Here is a 21,278-nt window from a genome sequence, read left to right on the forward strand (position 1 = left end):
TTGTTGCCTACTGCTACAAAGTGTGAAATGGTGGTTGGATGACCAGAGAAAATATGACTGAGAGTAAAGAATGTGATCATTTACTCAAGACACTGGAGTAGACAACCCTTTAGCTTTCTTGTCTCACCCACTCATAACACATCATCGTGACTCAGTTTCTGTGGTCAGAAAAAAAAGTTTAGATTTACTTTGAAACTATTACGTAGAGTCACAAGAAAACGTAATGGTACAGTTTGTAATTTATTTATTTTTTCTTCTTTTGCATAAATTGATCATGAAATGTCATCTTAGCTCTGGGCTGAGGTCTGGAATTTTGTGAATTTTGTGTTTCCGAAGCTGTTTTGTAGTAGATTTACTTAACTGCTTAGAGTTGTTTTGCTGCATCACCCATCTTATGAGTTTCACCTTTGCAGACAACCATCCTAAAATTATTCTGTAGGATACCTTGATAAACTGGGGAATTCATTTCCCCCTACAGAGCAGCAAACTGTCCAGGTCTCGAGACAACAAAGCAGCCCCAAAGGATGATGCTCCCCCCACTGTACTTTATTGTTGGGATGATGTTATATGTTGATACCCTCAAGACATTTTACCAGTAGTGTTGTGGAGTGTCAATGTGATTTTTGCCAATCTTCAGGCATGCAGTGTTTTGTTTGGAGAGCCTGTTCAATGTTTTGCATACAGTTGAATTATGGAGTGAGATGTTAACCTGCTCCAATAAATCTTTTAACATGTTAGGCTGTTTTACCTAGATTGAGTATTCTCCTTTGTGCCCTTCGAGTAATCTTGACTAGGTGCCAACGTGGAAAGTAGCTACAACTGTCTCTATTTATAAACAATATGCCCAACTGTGGCCTGATGAATATCTAAACTCTTAGAGATTACTTTGGAACCCCTTCCAGCTGTTGGACTGTGGCTCAATCTACAAGCAAAACTCTCTTCTGTGACAGCCAACTCCTGTGTGCTCATTTATGAAGGAATAGGAGGAGAAGTTTCGGTCTCAAGTTATCAGTTTATTTAACAATCAATTAATATTGTAAATGAATATTAGGAGCAATATGAATAAAACATACAGAGCTCTGCGTCTAGATCTCCCTACCATCCCTGACAGACAACAAGGTGTGTCAGTTCACAAAGTCTGACTGACTATCTTTCCCTGACCCAGTCCTTTTGTACAAAACAAGTGTTATAGACATTTGCACAATCTTCATCTCCATCCAGATCTGACTCCCTCAACTTTCTCATCCATTCTGGCACCTTGACCTTCACCTTCATCCGTCATTGGTCCAACTGCTGCTCTCCCATTCGTTGTTATCGGACTCCATGTAGCAGTAGCCTTTCATCCTCAGCTGCCAGTTCCCGTGATAAATCCTGGACCCTGAAACCACAATAAAAGAGACACCTTGTGCCTAGGCCCCTCAGGACCACATCACTCTCATTTTTTGTAGCTTAATTGTAACCATCCCTCATCCCAACATTCATCATTTGCTTATCAGTTGTTTTTCACATGGTGGTTGTCTCTGCCCATCTCCATTGATGTGTCCTATGTGCTTTTCTATTAATATCATCATAAGGGGTTCTGTCTTTTTTGCAAAAATGACACTAACACTGTTTGATTGGTTTAAGAAGTCACACTTCCATTCTCATTTCATTGATTGGACTCAATATTTGCTAACAGCTGACTCCAGTGGATGTTTAGTGACATCAGAAGTGTATATCAGATCACATTTCATGGCTAATTTATGCAAGGACACTGCAAACCATTGCCATTGCTAAAATTACTGCTTAAGGCTGATGTCATGGTTTCTGTTTTACTTGTCGAAGTCCCCTCAATTGATAATGCTGATGACTCATGAAACACACCAGTAGTAATTTCTTGTTTATTAATAATAATAATGAAGTCAAGCCAATGTTAAGGGCATAAGCATTGGGGAGAGTCACGCCATACTGCAGCGGGTGAGACTTAAAGTAGGCTACATGTTTGTAGTTTTATTGAGGAAGTTCCACAAAACTGAAATATATGTTCAGTGTGTCCAATTTTATTAAATGTTGAACTGATTATTTTTAAAATCAAGCTGAAAATGTATAGCACACTTCCTTGAAACAAGGCTGTTTTTTGTAGATGTGGTATTGTGAGTATTTTTGCACATTTTGTGCATGATTACACATCAAGACAAAGATAATTATAGCTTTAAAAATGATGAATCATGGATCTGTAATATGAAGAATATATAAATTTAAGTGGTTCTACAGATTTTTTTTGTCTATTGACAAGCCACATATTGTCTGTAACATATTCAATCACTTGTGCAATCATTTTTTAGCTGAGGATGCAGGCCTCATGTTGGTCTGTGGGTCTCACTTCCTGTTGGTCTCACACTCGAGCTCAGTGGTAGGGACTTCTACCAAGTCCAGCACACTCTTGTACTGTGTGTAGTGCACAGACGGTTTGCCACATTAATGCCATGGTATATGACATTAATGTGGCATTTGTTATACTTAACAAATGTCTAAGTTTATTGCATGTTGCATGTCCCAAAATGGGTCTAATACCTTCAGTCTGTATCAGACTGTGCAATATTGGTGTGAGGTGCATCAGATTGTGGATTGATTGTGTGGTCAATTGTGACAGCAGTGCCCACAACCTAAATGTTTTTTTTAAAAACAAGGCTTATGAAATGTTGCGCTGGCATGTATTTTCTGTCATTCTCATGTCAAATTTGGATTGCTTTTTGATGCGCATGATAGCAGCAGCCACATCGACCACAGGAACAAACCTCTCTTAGAGTAAAACAAAATTAGCTGAGCAGGTGTTTTGCCATTTCTAGCAACATCGCTAAGCTACAGAGACAGAATCGCACTAACAACTTTAAGATAAATGATTCAGGGTCTGATTGGGACCAGCGGCTTCCATATCTGTATATACACATAGAGAAGTCCCATAAACATCAACTGGCTTTACACCTTTCCAGCTCTTCACTAAGAGGCCTAATGGAAGTCTTCAAAGAAGTTTTATTAGATTTTGTGATGTATTAAATGTTTACTAAAAGTTGATCAGGTATTAATTCTTTTATTTTAGAACAGAAGTTGTTAGTACCTTTGGAGGAAATAGTTTTACCTAGAATAAGGCTGATCCAGATTAAAGAGGGGAGTTAAGAAGTGGTAGGAGTGAAGCTGTATGAACGTGTTTATTTATGTTAATGTTCAGTTTATTTTATTAAGCCAAATTAACTCTCTGCTTGTTATGTTTTTAATGTGTTTGTTTTCCCCAAGGGGATCAATAAATTATTATCATTATTGTCATTATCATTATCATTCAAATATTTGTTATATCATGCTCGTGCAGATCTTCAAAGTTGAATTTGACCTCAGAGAAACATGATACTGGTGTGTGGTCAAAATGGCAAAATGGTCTCGACATGAATTAAAACCACTCTCCAAACCATACCCAATTCACACTTATGGCGAGGTCTCCTTGTTTTCCGACCACATCTGAAGACCACAATGTTTTTAGCCGCACTCTAAGGTAAGCTAATATGTCTACCAGACAGCGGTGAGACAAACTAATTATGTTGATGTGGTTAACTGTGTGCTTTCAAACAATCGCTCTTCAGAATTTTGCACTGGTTGCACAGGTAAAGAAATGACAATAATAATTGCACGAAGACTGAAAAACTAGAGGTTATGAGACACCTTCAAATCCTACACGTTTCTTTATGTCTGTGCACCTGTACAGTGGGTTGTTACTAAGTCTTCTCAAAATTGACACCAGAAGAATTTAGTGGGAGGGGGGGAGTTTTAGACACGGTTCCAATAAACCTCAAGTTGCCTTTGTAGTAGCAAAGGTCTAATAAAACCAACACATACACAATCACTGTGTGAACTGTCTTTAGATAAAGAGAGCAGTTGCTCTGTGAGCCCATATTAAACGTTAGACCTGTCAATCTGCATGTAAGAGTCAATGGGAGCAAGATGTGCTGGCTTCAACACTTAGTACACCAAATTATGTGAGGATGAAACTTAAAATTACACATCTAAGTGAAACTCTAAATGTGGTCAGCTGAAGGAGACGAACAAAAATGATCAGTTTTCTGTCAGCTGCCACTCAGAGTCATGCAGAAAGTGCATTTTGAGTGCTGCCGTGGCGAACAGACAGATGACGAAACAGATAAAAACAGAAACCACAGTTTCTAGCAGTCGATTTAAATCTTAACTCAATTTCCCAAAAAACATGATGAATAATATATTTAACACATTTCTCCTAAATGTTACCTGTGTTGTGTTTTTTAGATCTTTGTGGAGCTGAAAAACCATGACTCACGCTGAATCTTCTGCGCCGATGTGGTTGCAGCATTTTGCAGATGTCATCATGGAAGCTACTGTGGCGCTTTTGTCTGTCACACCATCAGGTGATGAAGAAGCAGATGAGTGTGCAGGTGTTGATTTGAGGAGGATTGAGGGGAACATCTGTGTTCTTGTGCACACATAGGGGAATCTTTGCATAGAAAATAGCAGAACGGCAGGAAGAAAACGACAACAGTCACAATTCCCTGGCCAAGTTCAACGACTTGTTCTCAACTGAGATGTGCACCTGATAATGCCGTTTGCTTTAGTTCTGCTGAGTTTACATCTGTTGATTAAAGAGCTGTTATTCATATGACAAAGCTGATAAAACATGGAGCTCAGCTGCTCCAAAATACCAGCGTTTAATTTATTGTGAAGGGCGTGAACAGACGATGAGATGATACCTCACATACCCCCAGTCCTGAGCCAAGCTGGCTTCTTTGCTGTGAAGATGTTTTCTAAAAGGAAAATGGCAACATACTGTATATCACACATGCAGAAGCTCAGGTTTATGCGCCGTGAGTCATGATGCATGGTGTACTCTCATAAATGTATCCACTCTTAGAAAGGACTTAGTAGAGCACTGTAGTTTATTTATATTATTATTATATATATCTGCCTCAAAGGAACTTTAAAGCTAAACTTCAGTTTATTTATTCATTCATTTATTATTCATTTGGTTTTTCACATCACTAGACTGTGGTATTCACTTGAAGGGCGAATTGGAAGCTGGTTCTCTAATAGTTATGACAGTAGGGTCAACCACAATCTTATGGTCACTTCAGAGCTGATAAACCGTGAGACATGATGGGCCCAGTCAGTAATCCTTCTACAGAAATGGCTGTGGACACACTGAAATTCATTCTCCTCACTTGTTAACACTGACCACTGACAACATTACTCATCACTGATGATGTGTGTGGTTGGACTTTCTACTCATCTGGGAAACATTTCACTTTGCGTCTGTGTGCAGCATAAATTCACAAAGGAACAGACCTTTGCAGTGGTGTGTGCAGTATTAGCTCATGGAAAAATGAATGTGTCTGCAAATGATGTCTGAGGGTGGGGACTGTATGTTGCTAGTAAATGTAATGTGGGTGAACCTGAGACTGCTGACTGCAACTGCGGAAAAACTTGGGTCAACTCATGAGAGATCGTGTGTTGATAAAATGTGAATCTTTTATCGTTTCCGTTGAGACTAACATTTAACCTTGAGCTTGGCACACTTAGACTTGACTTTTCTCCTAGTAGATGTGCTTTATATCACACGTGTAAAGGTGCATGGCAATAAATGTGTTTATGCCAAAACACGATTCCTGCCTGATTATTTATGTTTCAGACAATGACAAAGCGACTATAATAGACGGTGTTTCATTCTTTGTGTATGTGTGCGTGCGCGAACTCTCAGAAAGTACTAAGTAGGGCATTTTAGTTTATTTATATTGCCCAAAATCATCAGAAGTCACAAATCCTTTAATTATCATGAATGATGCAACATGCACAGACACAGAGTGAGAAATAAGTGGACTTAGTGGAATAAGTCATTCAATATAGGGCGATTATATAAATACATATACAGCAAATGTATCCCATGATCTAGTTGTGCTTGATGTGAAGGTGAGGTAGATACATTTTGATGAAAAATGTAACTATATTATCAGTACATCTATGTGTTTACATGAAATAAGAATGCTTTTTAAAGTTTGAAAATGAAAATCTTTACATTAATTATTTAGATTACGTCATACTGAGTCTTCATAGTTTTAATAAAGTACATCAACAAAAGGCTCAGCAGAAATTTAGTTGAGATGAAATGACCACAAACAGTATCCACAAAACAAAAATGTAGCATCTAAAGCCAAAACTATACAGATGTTTGAGATGTATTTTATTTTGTGAATTTTACATTAGCCACTTTGATTGTGGATAGGTGAGTCCAGTTTCTATTTCTAATTCTGTGCTTTACTACACGTTTTTATCTTACTTTTAGTTTTCTTATCATCATAAGATCATCTATCATATCATCTTTGTGGTGAGCTGCAAATACCACACACATGCTTTGAAGGCATAATGACAGACTTAATTATGCTGCAATGTCATTTTGAGGGTAAGAGGAAAGCCTAGAGCCAACTGAAGCCTAACCTTACCTAAACCTGTTTCATCAGAGAAGGAAAGTGCATTAACTCAAGTACTTTTAGTTATTAATTAACCTTTTGTTGCTATGTAAGGTGATTAAAATTTTTAAAGCCTCACTGTTTTAAAATACACTGTTATCCTAGAAAAATCAAAGGGTACTTTTGTTGTTGAGTATTTTTCTGTGCAAGTACAATATTTATAAGTTTATGTACTTTTTACACCTCTGTGTTTTATACCAAACATTGTTCAACAGCATACAAGTAAAGACACATGAAGCATAATGAGAAAGTGTTGAATTTCAATGCAAATCATATTAAGTGCTGTTAAAACAGGTAGTGACTGTATGTCACTGTGATACAAGAAATATTTGCTCTTTGCTTATTTAACTGTAATAATGCAGCGATCAAAGTTATTCTGGATACTAACCTTTAGATTACACCCCCTCCATTAATTTGACATATTCAGTACCGACTAATGACGTAAAGAAACCTCTAGAGAATATTTGTGTCACTAATAGGCAACCGCACAAACTACAGACACTAAGCATGACTTCATTCACTCTCTCTAGCCCCACCAAGTGTTTTGAACATTATCTAGCAGTAAAGAAGAAGTACTGTCAGCCTCACAATGTCTCAGCAAAGTTTTGCAACCAACAGAGATGGGCCCGTGTTTTTTGTACCATAAATGCATATAACCAAGATATTTCACTATTCCAACCATTGAGGTGCTTTTATTTCTAAAGTTTTTTTTAAATGTTAGGATTTTTAGCCCTTTTCCTTAAGTGCTTTCAGTGTGATGGCTAATCCTCCGGCATCACAGAGCTGAAACTCCTCCAGTCCATCATCATGTGGCTGCTGAAGACTAGAAGCAGGGACTACGCCTGCTTCGTTATCACCATCTTCCTTCTCATCATCTTCCTCGAAATCATCTGGATAATCGACTTGGTCAGAAACATCAGGAGTTTCTGGAAATCCTGTAAGAGTGAAAGAAGTCATTTGTCACTGAGGTAGCAAAGGAGATTTTTGGACTGGGATCGGAGGCTTCAGTTTTGATCATAAAGCAACTTTTGAATTAAGCCCCTGCAAGCCAATGTGTAGGGCTGATTAACTGTTTCCAGAAACATTTACACACCAGTTACTGAAGGCACAGGTTCACAACTTTCATCAATAAATAAATAAGTAAGTCCAATCCTTTCCTATCTGTGGTTTCATATGCTTCTCTTTATCTAGTTTTAGCTCTTGCAATCACATTGTAGGTCTTATATAGTCAGAAATAACATTCTGAAGGGTTCACAAACTTCCAAGTTCCAATAAGTGTTTTACAAAACCACTTTTGTAGCTACTCACAGTTAGGTCCAGATGTATTTGAACAGTGAGACCATTTTGTAGTTTTGTGTCTGTACACTACCACAGTGGATCTAAAATGAAGCAATCAAGATGCCATTAAAGTGTAGAGTTTCAACGTTAAGGCAACGGAGGCGGTGGTCCGCTGCCGACTGCTGCATGCTTTGAGTTGAGACATCTGGGTAAAAATTGAAATAAAAAAAAAGGTGAATTCAAAGCCTGACCCCTTGTTTAATCTACCATGCAAATCAAAGCCAGATAAAAGGTAGCTGGTTCTGAGTGTTGACTTTGTATTAGGTAGTTGTTCATTGGAACACTCAACATGAGGTCCAAAGAGATGTTTATGCAAGTGAAGGCCATAAATAGGCTGAAGAAATACATCTTGAGAGACATGAGCAAAAACCTTAGGAGTGTTTAAATCAACAGGTCAGTACATTATTTTAAAGAAGGAATGAACTGACAAGTTTAGGAAGACCCTTCCGGAACAACTGAGAAGGTGGGCATGTCATTGTCAAAGCCTACAGTCAATAGATGGCTTTATAAATGTAAATAGAGACAAATCGTAACAAGATGCAAACCACTGTTAACACTAAAGAAGAAAAAGACCAGATTAGAGTTTGCAATAAAACACCTAAAAAGCCTGACCCGTTCTGGATCTGGAAGATGCTTTGGACTGATGAAACCAGAATTAATCTGTACCAGAATGATGAGAAGGGAAAAGTATGGAGAAGCAAAGAAACTCATAATCTGAAGAATACCACACCACATGGCATGAGTGTTATGGCATGGGCATGGCTGCAAATGGAGCCGTGCGACTAGCGTTTATTGATGCTGTGGCTGCCGATAAAGTAGCAGAATGGATTCTGAATGAGGCTAGGTTCTCTGCTCAGATTAGCCAATGCCCCACTACACTGGACAGTTCATACTGCAGATCGATAATGACCCATAACAGCTACCTAGGAGATTCTCAAAGCAAGGAAATAGGATATTCTTCACTGGCCAAGTTAGTCACCTGATCTCAGTCCAATGCAGCATGCTTTTCACTTACTGAAGACTGAAGGCAGAAAGATCCACAAACAGGCAGCAGCTGAAGGCAGCTGGCAGAGAATCTTGCAGGAGAAAACTCACAGATTAATGTCCATTGGTTCAAGACTTCAGGCAGTGATGGATTATGGATCTGAAAATGTTAATTTAATTATTAAACCCCTTGAATTACAGCTAAAGGTCTACCTGTTTAATGACATCTTGACTGCTTCAATTTAAAAGCATTGTGGTTGCGTACACGTTCAAAACTATGTAAATTATATCACTGTTCTAATACATTTGGACCAAATTTAAGAAGACTTTTCAATGCATGGATTATTTTTACACTGTGTTATTGATCTTTATGAAAAGGCTTCTTCTTCCACCCCATTTCACGTTCATTTCCAGCACTACATTACCACTTGGCTCAGCAGACGTGGTCTCCCTTGGAGAGTGTTCACTGTGTTCATCTAGAGAGAACAAACTTTCATCTTCATCAAAGTCCTCAGTATAGTGGCAGTCGCACTGGTTGTGTCCTCCAGCACACAAAGCATCATGATCTTCCACATCGCTGAGATTAACCTCTGTGTTGTGTTCTTTTTCTCCCCATGAGTGCTCTGCTGTGTCCTCCATGTCCATGTTTTTCACCTCTCTGTTGATGCCACAGCTCTCCCATTTAACTTCAGTTACAGGCCCACAATCTGTCTCCCTGTGTTTAATAGACTCTGTGTGACCCTGCACATATGCATGGCTAAGTATACAAGTAGCACTGGGTCTGTTTTCTGGATTGAGGCAGAGCATCATCCGTATCAAAGAGGAAATGTTGTCTGAGTACATGCCAGGTACGGGGTTGTAGTCTCCTTGAGTGATCTTATAAAACAGACTCAGGAGGTTTGTGGCTGCAAATGGAGGCCTGAGAGCACAGATCTCATACAGCAGACAGCCAAGAGCCCAGATATCAGACTTAGAGCTGTAAGGCACATCTTGACAAAGTTCAGGACTGAGGTAGCTGGGTGTCCCAACACAGGTGGAGGCCATATCAGCTGTGTTGGTCATTACTCTGGAAATCCCAAAGTCCCCTAACTTCACCACACTTTGCTTTGTTAGCAGCACATTTGAGGTTTTAATGTCCCTGTGTAGTATTTTGGCCATGTGTATATAATTTACAGCCATGGTGACCTGCACAAACCACCCCATCACAGTGTTCTCTGCGAAAAACCCCTTCGGTTGTCTCTGTTTTACTTGGTCATCTAAGGTCCCACCATCACAGTAGTCCATCACAATGTAAATAAATCCATCACTGGAGTTCACGAAGGCGTCGCTGCATTTCACTATGTGAGGGTGCTCCAGCCTCCGGATGATTTCAGCCTCCTGGAGGATGGCCCTCTGGGTTTTTGTTGCACTCGTGTCCTCCACTTTGATCCTCTTCACTGCGTGCAGGCTCTTCTGCTCCACGTGTCTCATCAGGAACACGTCTGCCATCCCTCCTCTCCCCAAACACAAAACCTTCTCGTACTTATCCATATTTTTCCGGGTCCAAACATTAAAGGCGTTTTTTATGTTTTTTTAAACTAATAGCAGTGTCGAGGTGCGGAGAGGAGGAGCGTCTGGACGCAGAGCAGCTGTCAGCACACGTCACCGAGCGTTTGTGTTCATGGCCCGCTGCCATGGCAACCGCCTCACTGAAACCGGATAGGGTGAAACTGACTTTAGTTTATTATAAGAGCTAATTATATATATATATATATATATATATATATATATACTTTATTAATAGGTTCAGCAGCTTTAAAATTACATAACGATACATTTGATTCGGTTTTTCTTTAAACTTCAACGTGGGAGTGCGCCAATCATTTTATAAAAATACCTTAAACAAGGTGAGGCATGTTATTTGAAAGACCAGTCACATCTAAATGTAATAAATGTGTGAAAACTGTCATCGTTAACTTTCAGCAACACTTCTATTTCCCCATACATTTTTTTCCCCCACATATTTTTCTTTACTTTTATCCTGGCTTCTGTAGCTGTGTAGTCTATAACTCTACTTGCAACATATTTAAGTCTGGCGTGTTAAATTAGCATCTGGTGAAATACACCTTCTATATCTTGTACATACATTTAATACATACTGTGTCAGAATGTATAAAAAGTATGTATGAAAGTTTCATTAATAGGAGATAATGACGATCCAAATAAAATATCCTTTTATTAAATATATATTTATTAATGTGCATTACTAAGAAATTATAAATAACGAGTATGTACCTAATGTACTTAATATGTACAAAGGGTCAATCAAATGAAAAACACAGTTAAAGTCTAGAATATGTGCAGACAGTATTGTAAGCAAAGGTGGAATAAATTACCTCTATAGTAAATTCTTGTCATGTAAAAGTAATAAACTTTTTTTAATTGAGCATATATTGTGTTATATGTTAAACACACACAGGAGGGCCGGTGTCATGAACTGCAGTGTGTCATTCCTGGTGTCTTACACTAGGTGGCGGGATCCACATCATACGGCTGTATTCCGGTGATGACGAGCTAAAGAAGAAGAATGTGAGCTGTCGGCGCAGGTTACTGCGCATGTTGATGACAACAGCGCTTGAGCGCACGCGATTGGTTTTTTACCTTTTCTCTGTATTCTGCGATTAAATTAAATTAATACTCGTTAATATAAAATGCCACCAAAAGGAAAAGGAGGCAAGGCTGGTAAAGGTTAGTCCATTACATTTTTGTTATTCATTATGCGTCGTGTGGTTTTGGCTTAAAGTCAGCAACATTTGTTAGCATGTAGCATGCAACTGTAACACACGGCCGCACATGATAAGATCGTGTCTCCCTAGGTTGAGTTGCACGGCTTGTTATTCCTTGTTGCGGTTGTTGCTGGTTTAATACGTGTGTTATCACGGTGCTGAATCTGTGTAGGGGCAGCTTCAGGAAGTGCAGACGCCGATAAGAAAGATAAGGCACCCAAAGGCGGCACTGCCGTGAAGGTAACATTTATATTTCCATTTTTAGCCTAAGCTGTTCTGCAAAACTCAAATGTGTTACAACGGGGGAATTTTTAAAAACCAAACGGTGATCCCCTTCGACCTTTTTCTCACCCCTCAAAGACACTTTTGTATGTGTGTGTGATGACTCAGTGTTGTTGAGTAGGTGACAGCTTTTCCGGATTGATGCGTTATTGATTAATACTAAAGGTGAATAAGTAAAGACTGTATACAGTGTGCAACCTGCTGTCACCTGTAAAAACAAATTCAGCTTTTGTAACTACTGTCTTTTAATTGTTCATAGTTGACACATAATATATTATGATACTGAAATATTTGTTATATTATAATTTTAAAGTATTGAGGTCATAGTGGGTGGTAGTGCATTACATTAAAAGGTGTTTCTAATGGATTGGCCACCCTAGGGGTCCAAACTTCACCACCCACTATGACCTTAATTATAAAGATAAGAATGATAACTTTTCTGACAAAAACTACTATTTAAAGAAGAGTTTGTGGCAGAGTTGCTGTATTGTAATGCATTAGATTGTGCCAGGTGTACTTGATAAAGTGAGCGTACATATGATTATGGAGAAGAGGAATTTTATATATTTGTGAAAACATTGCCGTATAGTACAGTTCCTAGACGTCTAACTGTGTTTTTGTTATGTACGTTTTCCCTCAGGTGCGGCATATTCTCTGCGAAAAACATGGGAAATGCATGGAGGCCATGGAGAAACTAAAGGCTGGAGTTCGTTTCAGTGAAGTAGCATCGCAGTACAGTGAAGACAAAGCCAGACAAGGAGTAAGAACATGCTCTCAGTTGTATGTGTTAGTGATCTGTTGTTTTACTTAAATTACTCTGCTTTCAACTGGGCTCTGTTTGAATGAACAGTGCCCAGAGTTACATCTAAATTCAGACAGTGCCTTCTCTTAATTGTACTATTTAAGTTTTAACTATCACAAGTGCTCAACATAATTTATAGTGTTAACAAGACTGAAAACCTCATTATAGGTCCTATAAGCTTTTGAAATTCATTTTTTGATTTAATAATAAGATATAAATAACAAACCGAGATTGTGTGGTAATTCTCACCAACTCAGTGTATCTTTTCTTGCTTATTCATGTCTCTACCTTGCTACAACACCTACACTGGTACACTCTTAGCTGCTGGGAAAATTCAGCAGAGATTAGACTGTTACTCAGGGGAACCACATAAATATTGGGGGTGTTGAATTCATTGATATTGAAACCAAGTCTTTACCTCATTAATGTGACCCAGGGCCATTTTTAGGCATAGGCTATGTTGTTAATCACTTGGGACAACACCAGCTGAAAGGTGCCAAATGAGAGAGGAATGTTTAGCATTTGATTCTGGTCTATAAAAAGTATCTTACTCATTTCCATGCTTGCTTGTTCAAACACCTGAGATGAGCTTAGAATGATAAACAATTAAGCTGCTCTGAAATTTTTGTAATGTCAATGATTTCACAAATTCATGATGATGATGATAATGAAGGTAGCAGTAATGAATCGAGGTGTTTGCAGCTGAAACGACACCTGTCAATATTGCTCCTCTATGTACATACTGATATCCATTCTCTTGGTATTAGTCTAATGTGCATAAATGTGTGATTTCTTCTTGATTGTTTTGTCCATAACAGGGCGATCTGGGGTGGATGACACGAGGATCAATGGTTGGACCTTTCCAGGATGCAGCATTTGCCCTACCTGTCAGTTCAATGGATAAACCAGTTTACACAGACCCTCCTGTCAAGACAAAGTTTGGGTACCATATCATTATGGTAGAGGGTAAAAAGTGAAGTTGCAAGGCCTAATTTTTGAATTTAGGACAAAAAAATTTCAGTTTGCTGTACTATGAAACTGATTATCCAATTTCATTTTTTCATGCAGTATTTGCTTTATGTTTAGTTAAATGTTCAAAAATAGGAAAAAAAATAATTCTGGTATATAAAAAAAAAAAAAGTGTCTGTGTTGTCTTTGTTAAATGTACAGGGCCACACTAATAAATATAACTCTGGATATTTTTTACAAGCTTTTACACTCACACAGTTTCATTTTCAGTTTGATTGATTTTGTGGAGCTTAACCTATAAATAGCCAAATAAAAGCATTTTCACAGACAGAACAAAATGTGTAAGGTTTGTTTGTGTATGTATGAGAGTGACAGAGAAAGGGAAAAAAAAAAAAAAAAAAAAAAATATATATATATATATATATGTATATATATATATATATATATATATAAAATTGTGATTATGCTGTATACTTGGAAACTTAAAAATCACAATTTTAAATTGTAAATATGATATTTATTCATTAATTTTCTTAACCGCTTGTCCACTCAAGGGTCACGGGAGTGCTAGAGCCTATCCCAGCTGGCATCGGGCCAGATAAAAGATAATAATAAAGTTGACATTCACTTAGGATGAAAATTAAGTGTGGTTACTGAGTAGGCTTTCAATTAATATGAATTATCATTAGGCTCCTCTGGTTTCATGGATCATAAACTAACTTGCTGACCTGAAACTGGACAGGACAAAGAACTCATCTGCATTGTACAAAAAGGCTCAGGTCCTTCAACGTCTCTAGCATCATGCTGCAGAGTGGCGGCCAGTGTCACCGTCTATGCTGTGGTCTGCTGGGGCAGCAACATAAAGGTGGCTGAACAAACTGATCAGGAGGGCTGGCTCCGTCCTCAGGGTGGAGCTAGACCCTCTACATGTTGTAGTTGAGATGAGGATGCTGTCCAAACTCCTCTCAATCCCTCCCACCCACTACACTGTGTGCCGGCTGGACAGAAGAACATGTTCAGCCAGAGACCGATCAACATCAAGTGCTCCACAGAGCACCACAGGAGATCCTTTTTACCAGTGGCTCTCAATCTATACAGCTACTCTGAACTTAATCATTAGAATCAGCATTTATGTCATATATTTATTGTCATCCCACACTGGACTATTGATATATAGACACATATTTTCATCCATCTTTACATATTCTGTTTATGTATTGAGTTTTTTGTATTTATGTTATTTTCTAACTGTCTGAATTGAGAGCAACAATTTTACTCTGCAATTAATAAAGTTTTTTTTAAATTTTGAATCTGTTAACCAGCTTATTATTTTTTCAACTTAAAGAATGTTACAGAATAGTGAAAACCTAAAACTACTATCAGATAAAACAAAGACCTGGGACATGTCACACAGTCTGTCCCGTCGGGGGGCTGACTCCTCAGGGTACCTCCGGACCGCTAGGCGGCGGTATCCTGCAGAGGTCGCGGCAACACAGGCAGCATCAGGAAAAGACAGTTGACGTTGTTACGCCTTGCTAGATGATTGGCGAGGTAAGATGGCGGCGCCAGAGGAGCCAGAGTTATCTCAGGCGCAGACCGAAAAACTCCTTCAGTTTCAGGTAGACAGCATATATTCCACATTAACGCGTCTTTGTTTGAGAGTTCACATGCTAATACGTTATCGTTGATAATGAATTTGTGTAAACAGGTAGGGCCGTGCGTGTGTAAACCCTTTTAGCGTTGTCAACTTCGCTATCGTTACCCCCCAGCCCCATAATGTTACCCGTCAACTTGAGTCATAGCTAACGTTAGCAAAACTGGCTATTATTAGCTAAGCTAGCTAACAAGTTAACTGACTTCTAGGGCCACAGGTGGGCTTAAACAGCTTAATGCATGTTATATGTTACTCATAGACACATACCAACTCTAACTTTGACAATCAACGATAATCGTGCTGCGTTTGTTCTGTGATTTTCGACTTTACGTTAACTTGGCTAACGTTAGGTTTTCACTGGCGCTCCCTTAAACACTTGCTGAGTTAACATTAGCACATCAGTCAAGATCGAGCTGTTACTGAAGTTTCCCAGCAACACAACTGCTTTAGCTGTGCTAAACGAGTTAGTTAGTTTTGTAGTGACAATGGTACGTCGTTCCTCTCCCCTTATTTTCTAGCCCGGTCTATTTTGACCAATTGGATATTTTGGAGAGCTACTAAGCTAAGCTGTAATGTCATCCTGGTTGGGGTGCCGTTAAACGACTGTTTCTCTTTTTACGTTTACTTAACGCATAACTACAGTATCATTTTAATAATCATTTAATTCAAATTAATTGTTTGACACCTGAGTTGTTTTGAGTGATTTTTAATAACTTTGTCATTAGACCTTGGCCCAGAAAACCAGTACTATAAATGAAAGTCCTGGCCATCTCTGTACAAACTGCTTTCTTTTCCCTTTAATGAGAAACCAAACTTCAATTTGATTTTTTTTTTCATATATTTGTTTCATAACAGGACCTAACTGGTTTGGAGTCAATGGACCAATGTCGCCGGACATTAGAACAACATAATTGGAACATAGAGGTAAAATGATTTGAGAAGATATATAGTGTTATACATTGGAATTTGTGTAAAGACTGTGAACTGTACTTGCTTGCTTTGATTCACTTGCTTCTCTTCACCTGGAGGACTTGATTAGAGTTTAAGGTGTTTCATTGTATCTGTTTCAGGCTGCAGTACAAGACAGACTTAATGAGCAGGAAGGAGTGCCCAGCGTGTTTAATCCTCCACCATCCAGGCCATTACAGGTCAATACAGCAGACCATAGAGTATATAGTTACATCGTTTCAAGGCCACAACCCAGGGTAGGTCTGAAGGCGTTTGTGTCCTTGCAGTAGAATATTTTCAGTTAACTAAATATATTGTATTCCTGTTAATTGTCTTACAATTAATTGTCCTTAGATGGACTTTTGTGATTGCATTATATATTTATTTATTAATGGTGTCACTCACTAACTGTTGTGACATATTTTGACATTTAAAAAAAAAAATTGGTGACATTTTTATGGCACTACATGTACAGCTCATATCTGAAAAGCTTCTTTTCTACTTCTGCTATTTAAATGGTAATAGGCTGTATTGGTTCTGTTTTGTTTTCTTTAGGGATTACTAGGATGGAGTTACTACTTGATAATGCTACCTTTCAGATTTACATATTACACACTTCTGGACATATTCAGGTAATTCAAGATCATTTATTTAACCTTGTAGATGCTAGATAGAGGAATGTTATGGATTGGTACATTTTCTCCATCTTCTAGGTTTGCCCTGCGATTCATCAGGCCAGATCCTCGTGGACGTGTGACAGACCCTGTAGGAGATGTTGTGTCTTTCATTCATAATTTTGAGGAGAAGTATGGTCGATCACACCCTGTATTTTACCAGGGAACGTACAGCCAGGTAGGTTTAAACATATGGAGTGTATTTGCACAGTTTAAAAAACATTCTTTTACCTGTTCAAGTTCAGGCAACAGAATAAAACTGTTATATTTTCCATTGCTTTTGTTTACTGTGACTCATGCAGGCACTGAATGATGCCAAACGGGAGCTCCGCTACCTATTAGTGTACCTTCATGGGGAGGATCATCAAGACACTGATGAATTTTGCCGGTATAATAAATATTTCTATTCTTATATTATCTGTGTGTCAGTCTTAAGAATATGTTGCGTACCTTTTGTACGTTTGTATTGTGGTTTTGGCCTTGATTTCAGAATTTGTTTTCTAACCATGTGCACATAAAAAGCCTTCCTGTTAAATTGTTTTTGTGCTGCTGCTTTCTCACTTCTAGCTCAACATTATGTACAGAAGAGGTCATAACTTTCATCAACACACGAATGCTCTTTTGGGCATGCTCAACCAGCAAGCCTGAGGGCTACAGAGGTATGAATGTATTATTATTATTAGACTCAGCAAATCAGCAGATCCTTTGGGTTATCTTTAGTAGCTAGGACATTAGCTGGAGAAATGCAAGTTGAGCATATTGAATCAAAATTTGGAATACTTTGAATACCACATACAACTTTTATTATTGGTTTGGATAGCAACAGAGATGTAGAACTCAGAGCTTTGGCACATAAAGCAGAAATTACTAATACTGTACAGACCGAATGGGATAGAAGTTGTTTTTACAGTGGCAAGAAGAAGTAAGTGAACTATTGCAGTTTCCTGGCTTTCTTTATAAATTGGTTATATTATCAATGTATTGTGATCTGATTTTCACCAAAGTTACAAATGTCAACAAACACAAGATTTTTAAGCTGATAAAACACAAACAGTCAGAATCTCTTGTCTTCATTTAACACACCCATTAAATGAAAGTGATGGTAGAAAAATTAAGTGAAACTGTTTTGTAATAACTGGTTGAACCACCTTTGGCAGCATTAAGTGTGAATGCCTCCTGTAGCTGTGGACTAGTTCTGCACAACATTCGGGAGGAATTTTGGACCATTCTTCCTCATAGAACTCCTTCAGCTCATACATATACTTCTGACGTCTGGTATAAATGACTCTCTTGAGGTCTGGGCTCTGACTGAGCCACATCAACAGGCAGATTTTGTCTCTCAAAGCCATTCTGTAGTAGATTTATTTATGTATAGGGTAATTGTCCTGCTGCATCACCCAGCTCCCTCTGAGCCACCCTGACATTATCATATAGTATGCCTTGATAAACTTGAGAATTCATTCCCCACCTCTCAATGATAAGCTGTCCAGATGTCAAAGGCTACCTTGACACTCCACAGTGCTGCTGGGGGGAAAATGATTTGTGCACTGATGAAACTAAGGCTGAACCGTTTTGCAGCATCATGCATGGCATAAAGAAAAAAAGTGCACTGTTTTACACCATTGCTTTCTATGTTTAATGGGTGTGTTTAATAAAGTAATAAAAGATAATCATCAATCACCAATTTATGCAGAAAAGAACATTGCAGATGGTTAACTGTTTCTTGCTGCTGCACGTTTGAGTGAACTGACCTTTTAATTAGCTAAATGTGTAATAGCGGCACCATGTAATTAGTGGGACTTGACTATACAGTATTTGCTGTGTCTTTTAGTGTCCCAAGCATTGCGGGAGAACACCTATCCATTCCTGGCCATGATAATGCTGAAGGACCGCAAGATGACAGTAGTGGGAAGACTCGAAGGCCTCATTCAGCCAGAGGACCTAATCAATCAGCTCACTTTCATCATGGAGGCCAACCAAACATATCTCATGTCAGAGCGTCTTGAACGGTAAGGGAAGTGAATAAGTTCACATAGATTGCTTTACTTTAAGATATTCCAACTCACTTTATGTAAGGAAAACTGGAAGTTAGATGTTATGGATTTGATAGAATCTGTGCGACAGTCTGGAGTTGAAAATGTAGGAGTTCAGTTCATGTTCATGCTCACACTTACAGTCCACAACTGTCTTCTGTCATAATGACTCACCCTGCTAGTGTGTCAGAGTATAATCATCTACTCAAATTTTAGTAGTATACAGACTAAACATACTAAATGTATTTGTTTCAGTGAGGAGAGGAACCAGACCCAGGTTCTAAGGCAGCAGCAGGATGAGGCTTATCTGGCGTCACTCCGTGCTGATCAGGAGAAGGAACGGAAGAAAAGGGAGGAGCAGGAACAGCGAAGGCAAGAGGAGGAGAAGGTCCGACAGAGTGCTCTTGCTGAAGAGCGGAGACGAAGAGTGAGTTTTGTTCTCCATACCCTGTACCAGTCTATACATAGAGGCCTTATAAATACTCCTCAGATGATGATAAATCCTTTTCTAATTTACATTTCCAGACACTTGAAGAAGAGAAGGAGAGGAAGTCAGAATGTCTTCCTCCAGAGCCACCTGCAGATGATTCTGAAAGTGTCAAAATAGTGTTTAAGCTGCCCAATGACACACGAGTAGAGAGACGATTCCTCTTTGGGCAGTCTCTGACAGTGAGTACAACAGTTTTTTAGTTGCAAACCATATTTGATTGATCTTATCTAGATGTTTTGAATTAAATACATTTTATTCACAAAGTAACATTAGGTTTTCATTATGGCAAGTCGTACACATGGTTTATCGTGGATTGGAACAAAACCCTTAATTACACAATTCTTCAGACCTGGTTCTTACAATACTAAATCAGTGCCTTTATCAGAAAAAAATATATATTTCTCAGATGTCTTCCTCTTCACTGAAAGATCTTGCCGCCTTTACTTGAACTTAAATATTTTGTTGTTGCGCATTGGGATTTGACTGTTAACATGCATTTTTTGTATTCACAGGTAATATACGACTTCCTTTTCTCTTTGAAAGAAACTCCAGAGAAGTTTCAGATAGTAACAAACTTCCCTCGCCGAGTCTTGCCCTGCCTTCCGACTGAAGAGCAGCCCAACCCTCCCACACTTAAAGAGGCGGGGCTCAGCCGCTCCGAGGTCCTTTTTGTTCAGGATCTTACGGACGATTAGTAGATGACATACCTCCTCCACATGGAAACACATTTTCCTCCAAACCCACTCACACCCCCCCTCTCCTCCCAGTTTTTCTTTTTGTTTGTTAAATGGCCATTATGCACAAGGGATCATTGAGATAAAACCCTAACCTGGAAAAGTTAAACCACCCTGCATCCAGTCCTTGTTTGGTTGTGTTTACAGGGTTCCCAGTAGCCTGGAAAGTCTTGAATTTTATCAAATAAATATTTCTTGAAGTCCTTTTTCGAACTCATCTTTGTATCCATGTGGACAAAAAGAGTTTGTTTTCCATAGTCAGTACTAGTTACCAGTAATTACTTGTCCTTCCTCACCATCAGTTATGGCAGATTAATCATCTACTCAAATGTACTGAAGCAGTAGCATAGCTTTGTGCAAAACCAGATCCATATACCAAACTGATACATGTCTGGACAACTGAGGAAGGCAGGTCGTATTAATACCTACTGCTAGACACAGGATGCAGCATTGACAAGAATGAATATCCATGATGGTGTTAATGCCATAAATATTTTTGTCAAAGACTCTACAACGTTTGATCCAATTGTTCTAATTCAACACCCTTTTTGCCTTAAGTTTACACATGCTTTCTCCACAGCGACTGACACACAGCACAACTCCGCTCAGTGTGGTTTTCATACTGTTGTGATTGTTAATCCATGTGGTGTGGAGAGCACATGTAGTACTTCAGGGAGCAGGTTGGTGGATTTGGACATAAAGGAAATATGGGAACCCTGTTTTAAATGAGCCATGACCTGTAAATACGTTGGATATTTAAAACCTTCAAATTTACCTTTTTGTTTTTTTGTTTTGTTTTTTGACTGATCTGTGTCATAAAATGACCAAATGCAGGTTGGTTACTATGTAAAGCAGACTGACTCAAGCTCATGAAGTTTAAAAAGAAAATATTTAACAGAAGCCACAGCTTTTACATGTGGCTTTATCTAGTATAATACAAGTCTGCCCATAGTGTGCCTGTGGTTACTCATAGATGCCTGTTTTGCCTGTAACATCTAAATGGGCTCATGTAAAGATGTAATTTTCCAACTATAAATTAAAAACATTTTAAAAATGTGTTTTTGAGAATGTCCAACACTTGCTTGTG

General features: G+C 38.6%; 3 protein-coding genes across 4 annotated transcripts; 2 read left to right on the forward strand and 1 right to left on the reverse strand.

Annotated features, from left to right (window-relative positions):
- Positions 1-7,244: 7,244 nt before the first annotated feature.
- nek12 (NIMA-related kinase 12) lies at positions 7,245-10,395 on the reverse strand. The gene is made up of 2 exons (XM_026358359.1): positions 9,266-10,395; positions 7,245-7,453 (listed from the first exon to the last, which is right to left on the reverse strand). The coding sequence occupies exons 1-2, from the start codon at positions 10,368-10,370 to the stop codon at positions 7,245-7,247; spliced, it is 1,314 nt and encodes a 437-aa protein (XP_026214144.1). The 5' UTR covers positions 10,371-10,395.
- A 1,009-nt stretch (positions 10,396-11,404) lies between these two features.
- On the forward strand, positions 11,405-13,991 carry pin4 (protein (peptidylprolyl cis/trans isomerase) NIMA-interacting, 4 (parvulin)). Its single transcript, XM_026357123.1, has 4 exons — positions 11,405-11,567; positions 11,778-11,845; positions 12,528-12,647; positions 13,508-13,991. The coding sequence occupies exons 1-4, from the start codon at positions 11,531-11,533 to the stop codon at positions 13,664-13,666; spliced, it is 384 nt and encodes a 127-aa protein (XP_026212908.1). The 5' UTR covers positions 11,405-11,530; the 3' UTR covers positions 13,667-13,991.
- A 1,172-nt stretch (positions 13,992-15,163) lies between these two features.
- Positions 15,164-21,249, forward strand: faf2 (Fas associated factor family member 2). Of its 2 annotated transcripts, none has more exons than XM_026358451.1 (11): positions 15,164-15,277; positions 16,168-16,236; positions 16,383-16,517; positions 16,816-16,892; positions 16,974-17,112; positions 17,237-17,322; positions 17,502-17,593; positions 18,766-18,943; positions 19,223-19,394; positions 19,493-19,636; positions 19,970-21,249. In XM_026358451.1, the coding sequence occupies exons 1-11, from the start codon at positions 15,215-15,217 to the stop codon at positions 20,150-20,152; spliced, it is 1,338 nt and encodes a 445-aa protein (XP_026214236.1). In that variant the 5' UTR covers positions 15,164-15,214; the 3' UTR covers positions 20,153-21,249. The 2 variants fall into 2 exon arrangements, with proteins under 2 accessions (XP_026214236.1, XP_026214237.1); XM_026358452.1 differs by having other exon boundaries at positions 16,383-16,460.
- Positions 21,250-21,278: the final 29 nt, after the last annotated feature.

Source organism: Anabas testudineus, chromosome 10, assembly GCF_900324465.2.
Source record: "Anabas testudineus chromosome 10, fAnaTes1.2, whole genome shotgun sequence".
Classification (NCBI taxonomy): domain Eukaryota; kingdom Metazoa; phylum Chordata; class Actinopteri; order Anabantiformes; family Anabantidae; genus Anabas; species Anabas testudineus.

What these genes read in the sequence shown, in the direction of transcription:
- nek12 (XM_026358359.1), bottom strand. Translation starts at nt 10,370, where the DNA reads ATGGATAAGTACGAGAAGGTTTTGTGTTTGGGGAGAGGAGGGATGGCA. An exon ending in CACGTCTGCTGAGCCAAGTG is followed by an intron (nt 7,454 to 9,265) that starts GTAATGTAGTGC and finishes TCACTCTTACAG; the next exon opens with GATTTCCAGAAACTCCTGAT.
- pin4 (XM_026357123.1), top strand. Translation starts at nt 11,531, where the DNA reads ATGCCACCAAAAGGAAAAGGAGGCAAGGCTGGTAAAG. An exon ending in AAGGCGGCACTGCCGTGAAG is followed by an intron (nt 11,846 to 12,527) that starts GTAACATTTATA and finishes GTTTTCCCTCAG; the next exon opens with GTGCGGCATATTCTCTGCGA. An exon ending in AAGACAAAGCCAGACAAGGA is followed by an intron (nt 12,648 to 13,507) that starts GTAAGAACATGC and finishes TGTCCATAACAG; the next exon opens with GGCGATCTGGGGTGGATGAC.
- faf2 (XM_026358451.1), top strand. Translation starts at nt 15,215, where the DNA reads ATGGCGGCGCCAGAGGAGCCAGAGTTATCTCAGGCGCAGACCGAAAAA. An exon ending in ACACTTCTGGACATATTCAG is followed by an intron (nt 16,893 to 16,973) that starts GTAATTCAAGAT and finishes TCCATCTTCTAG; the next exon opens with GTTTGCCCTGCGATTCATCA. An exon ending in CTGAAGAGCGGAGACGAAGA is followed by an intron (nt 19,395 to 19,492) that starts GTGAGTTTTGTT and finishes TTACATTTCCAG; the next exon opens with ACACTTGAAGAAGAGAAGGA.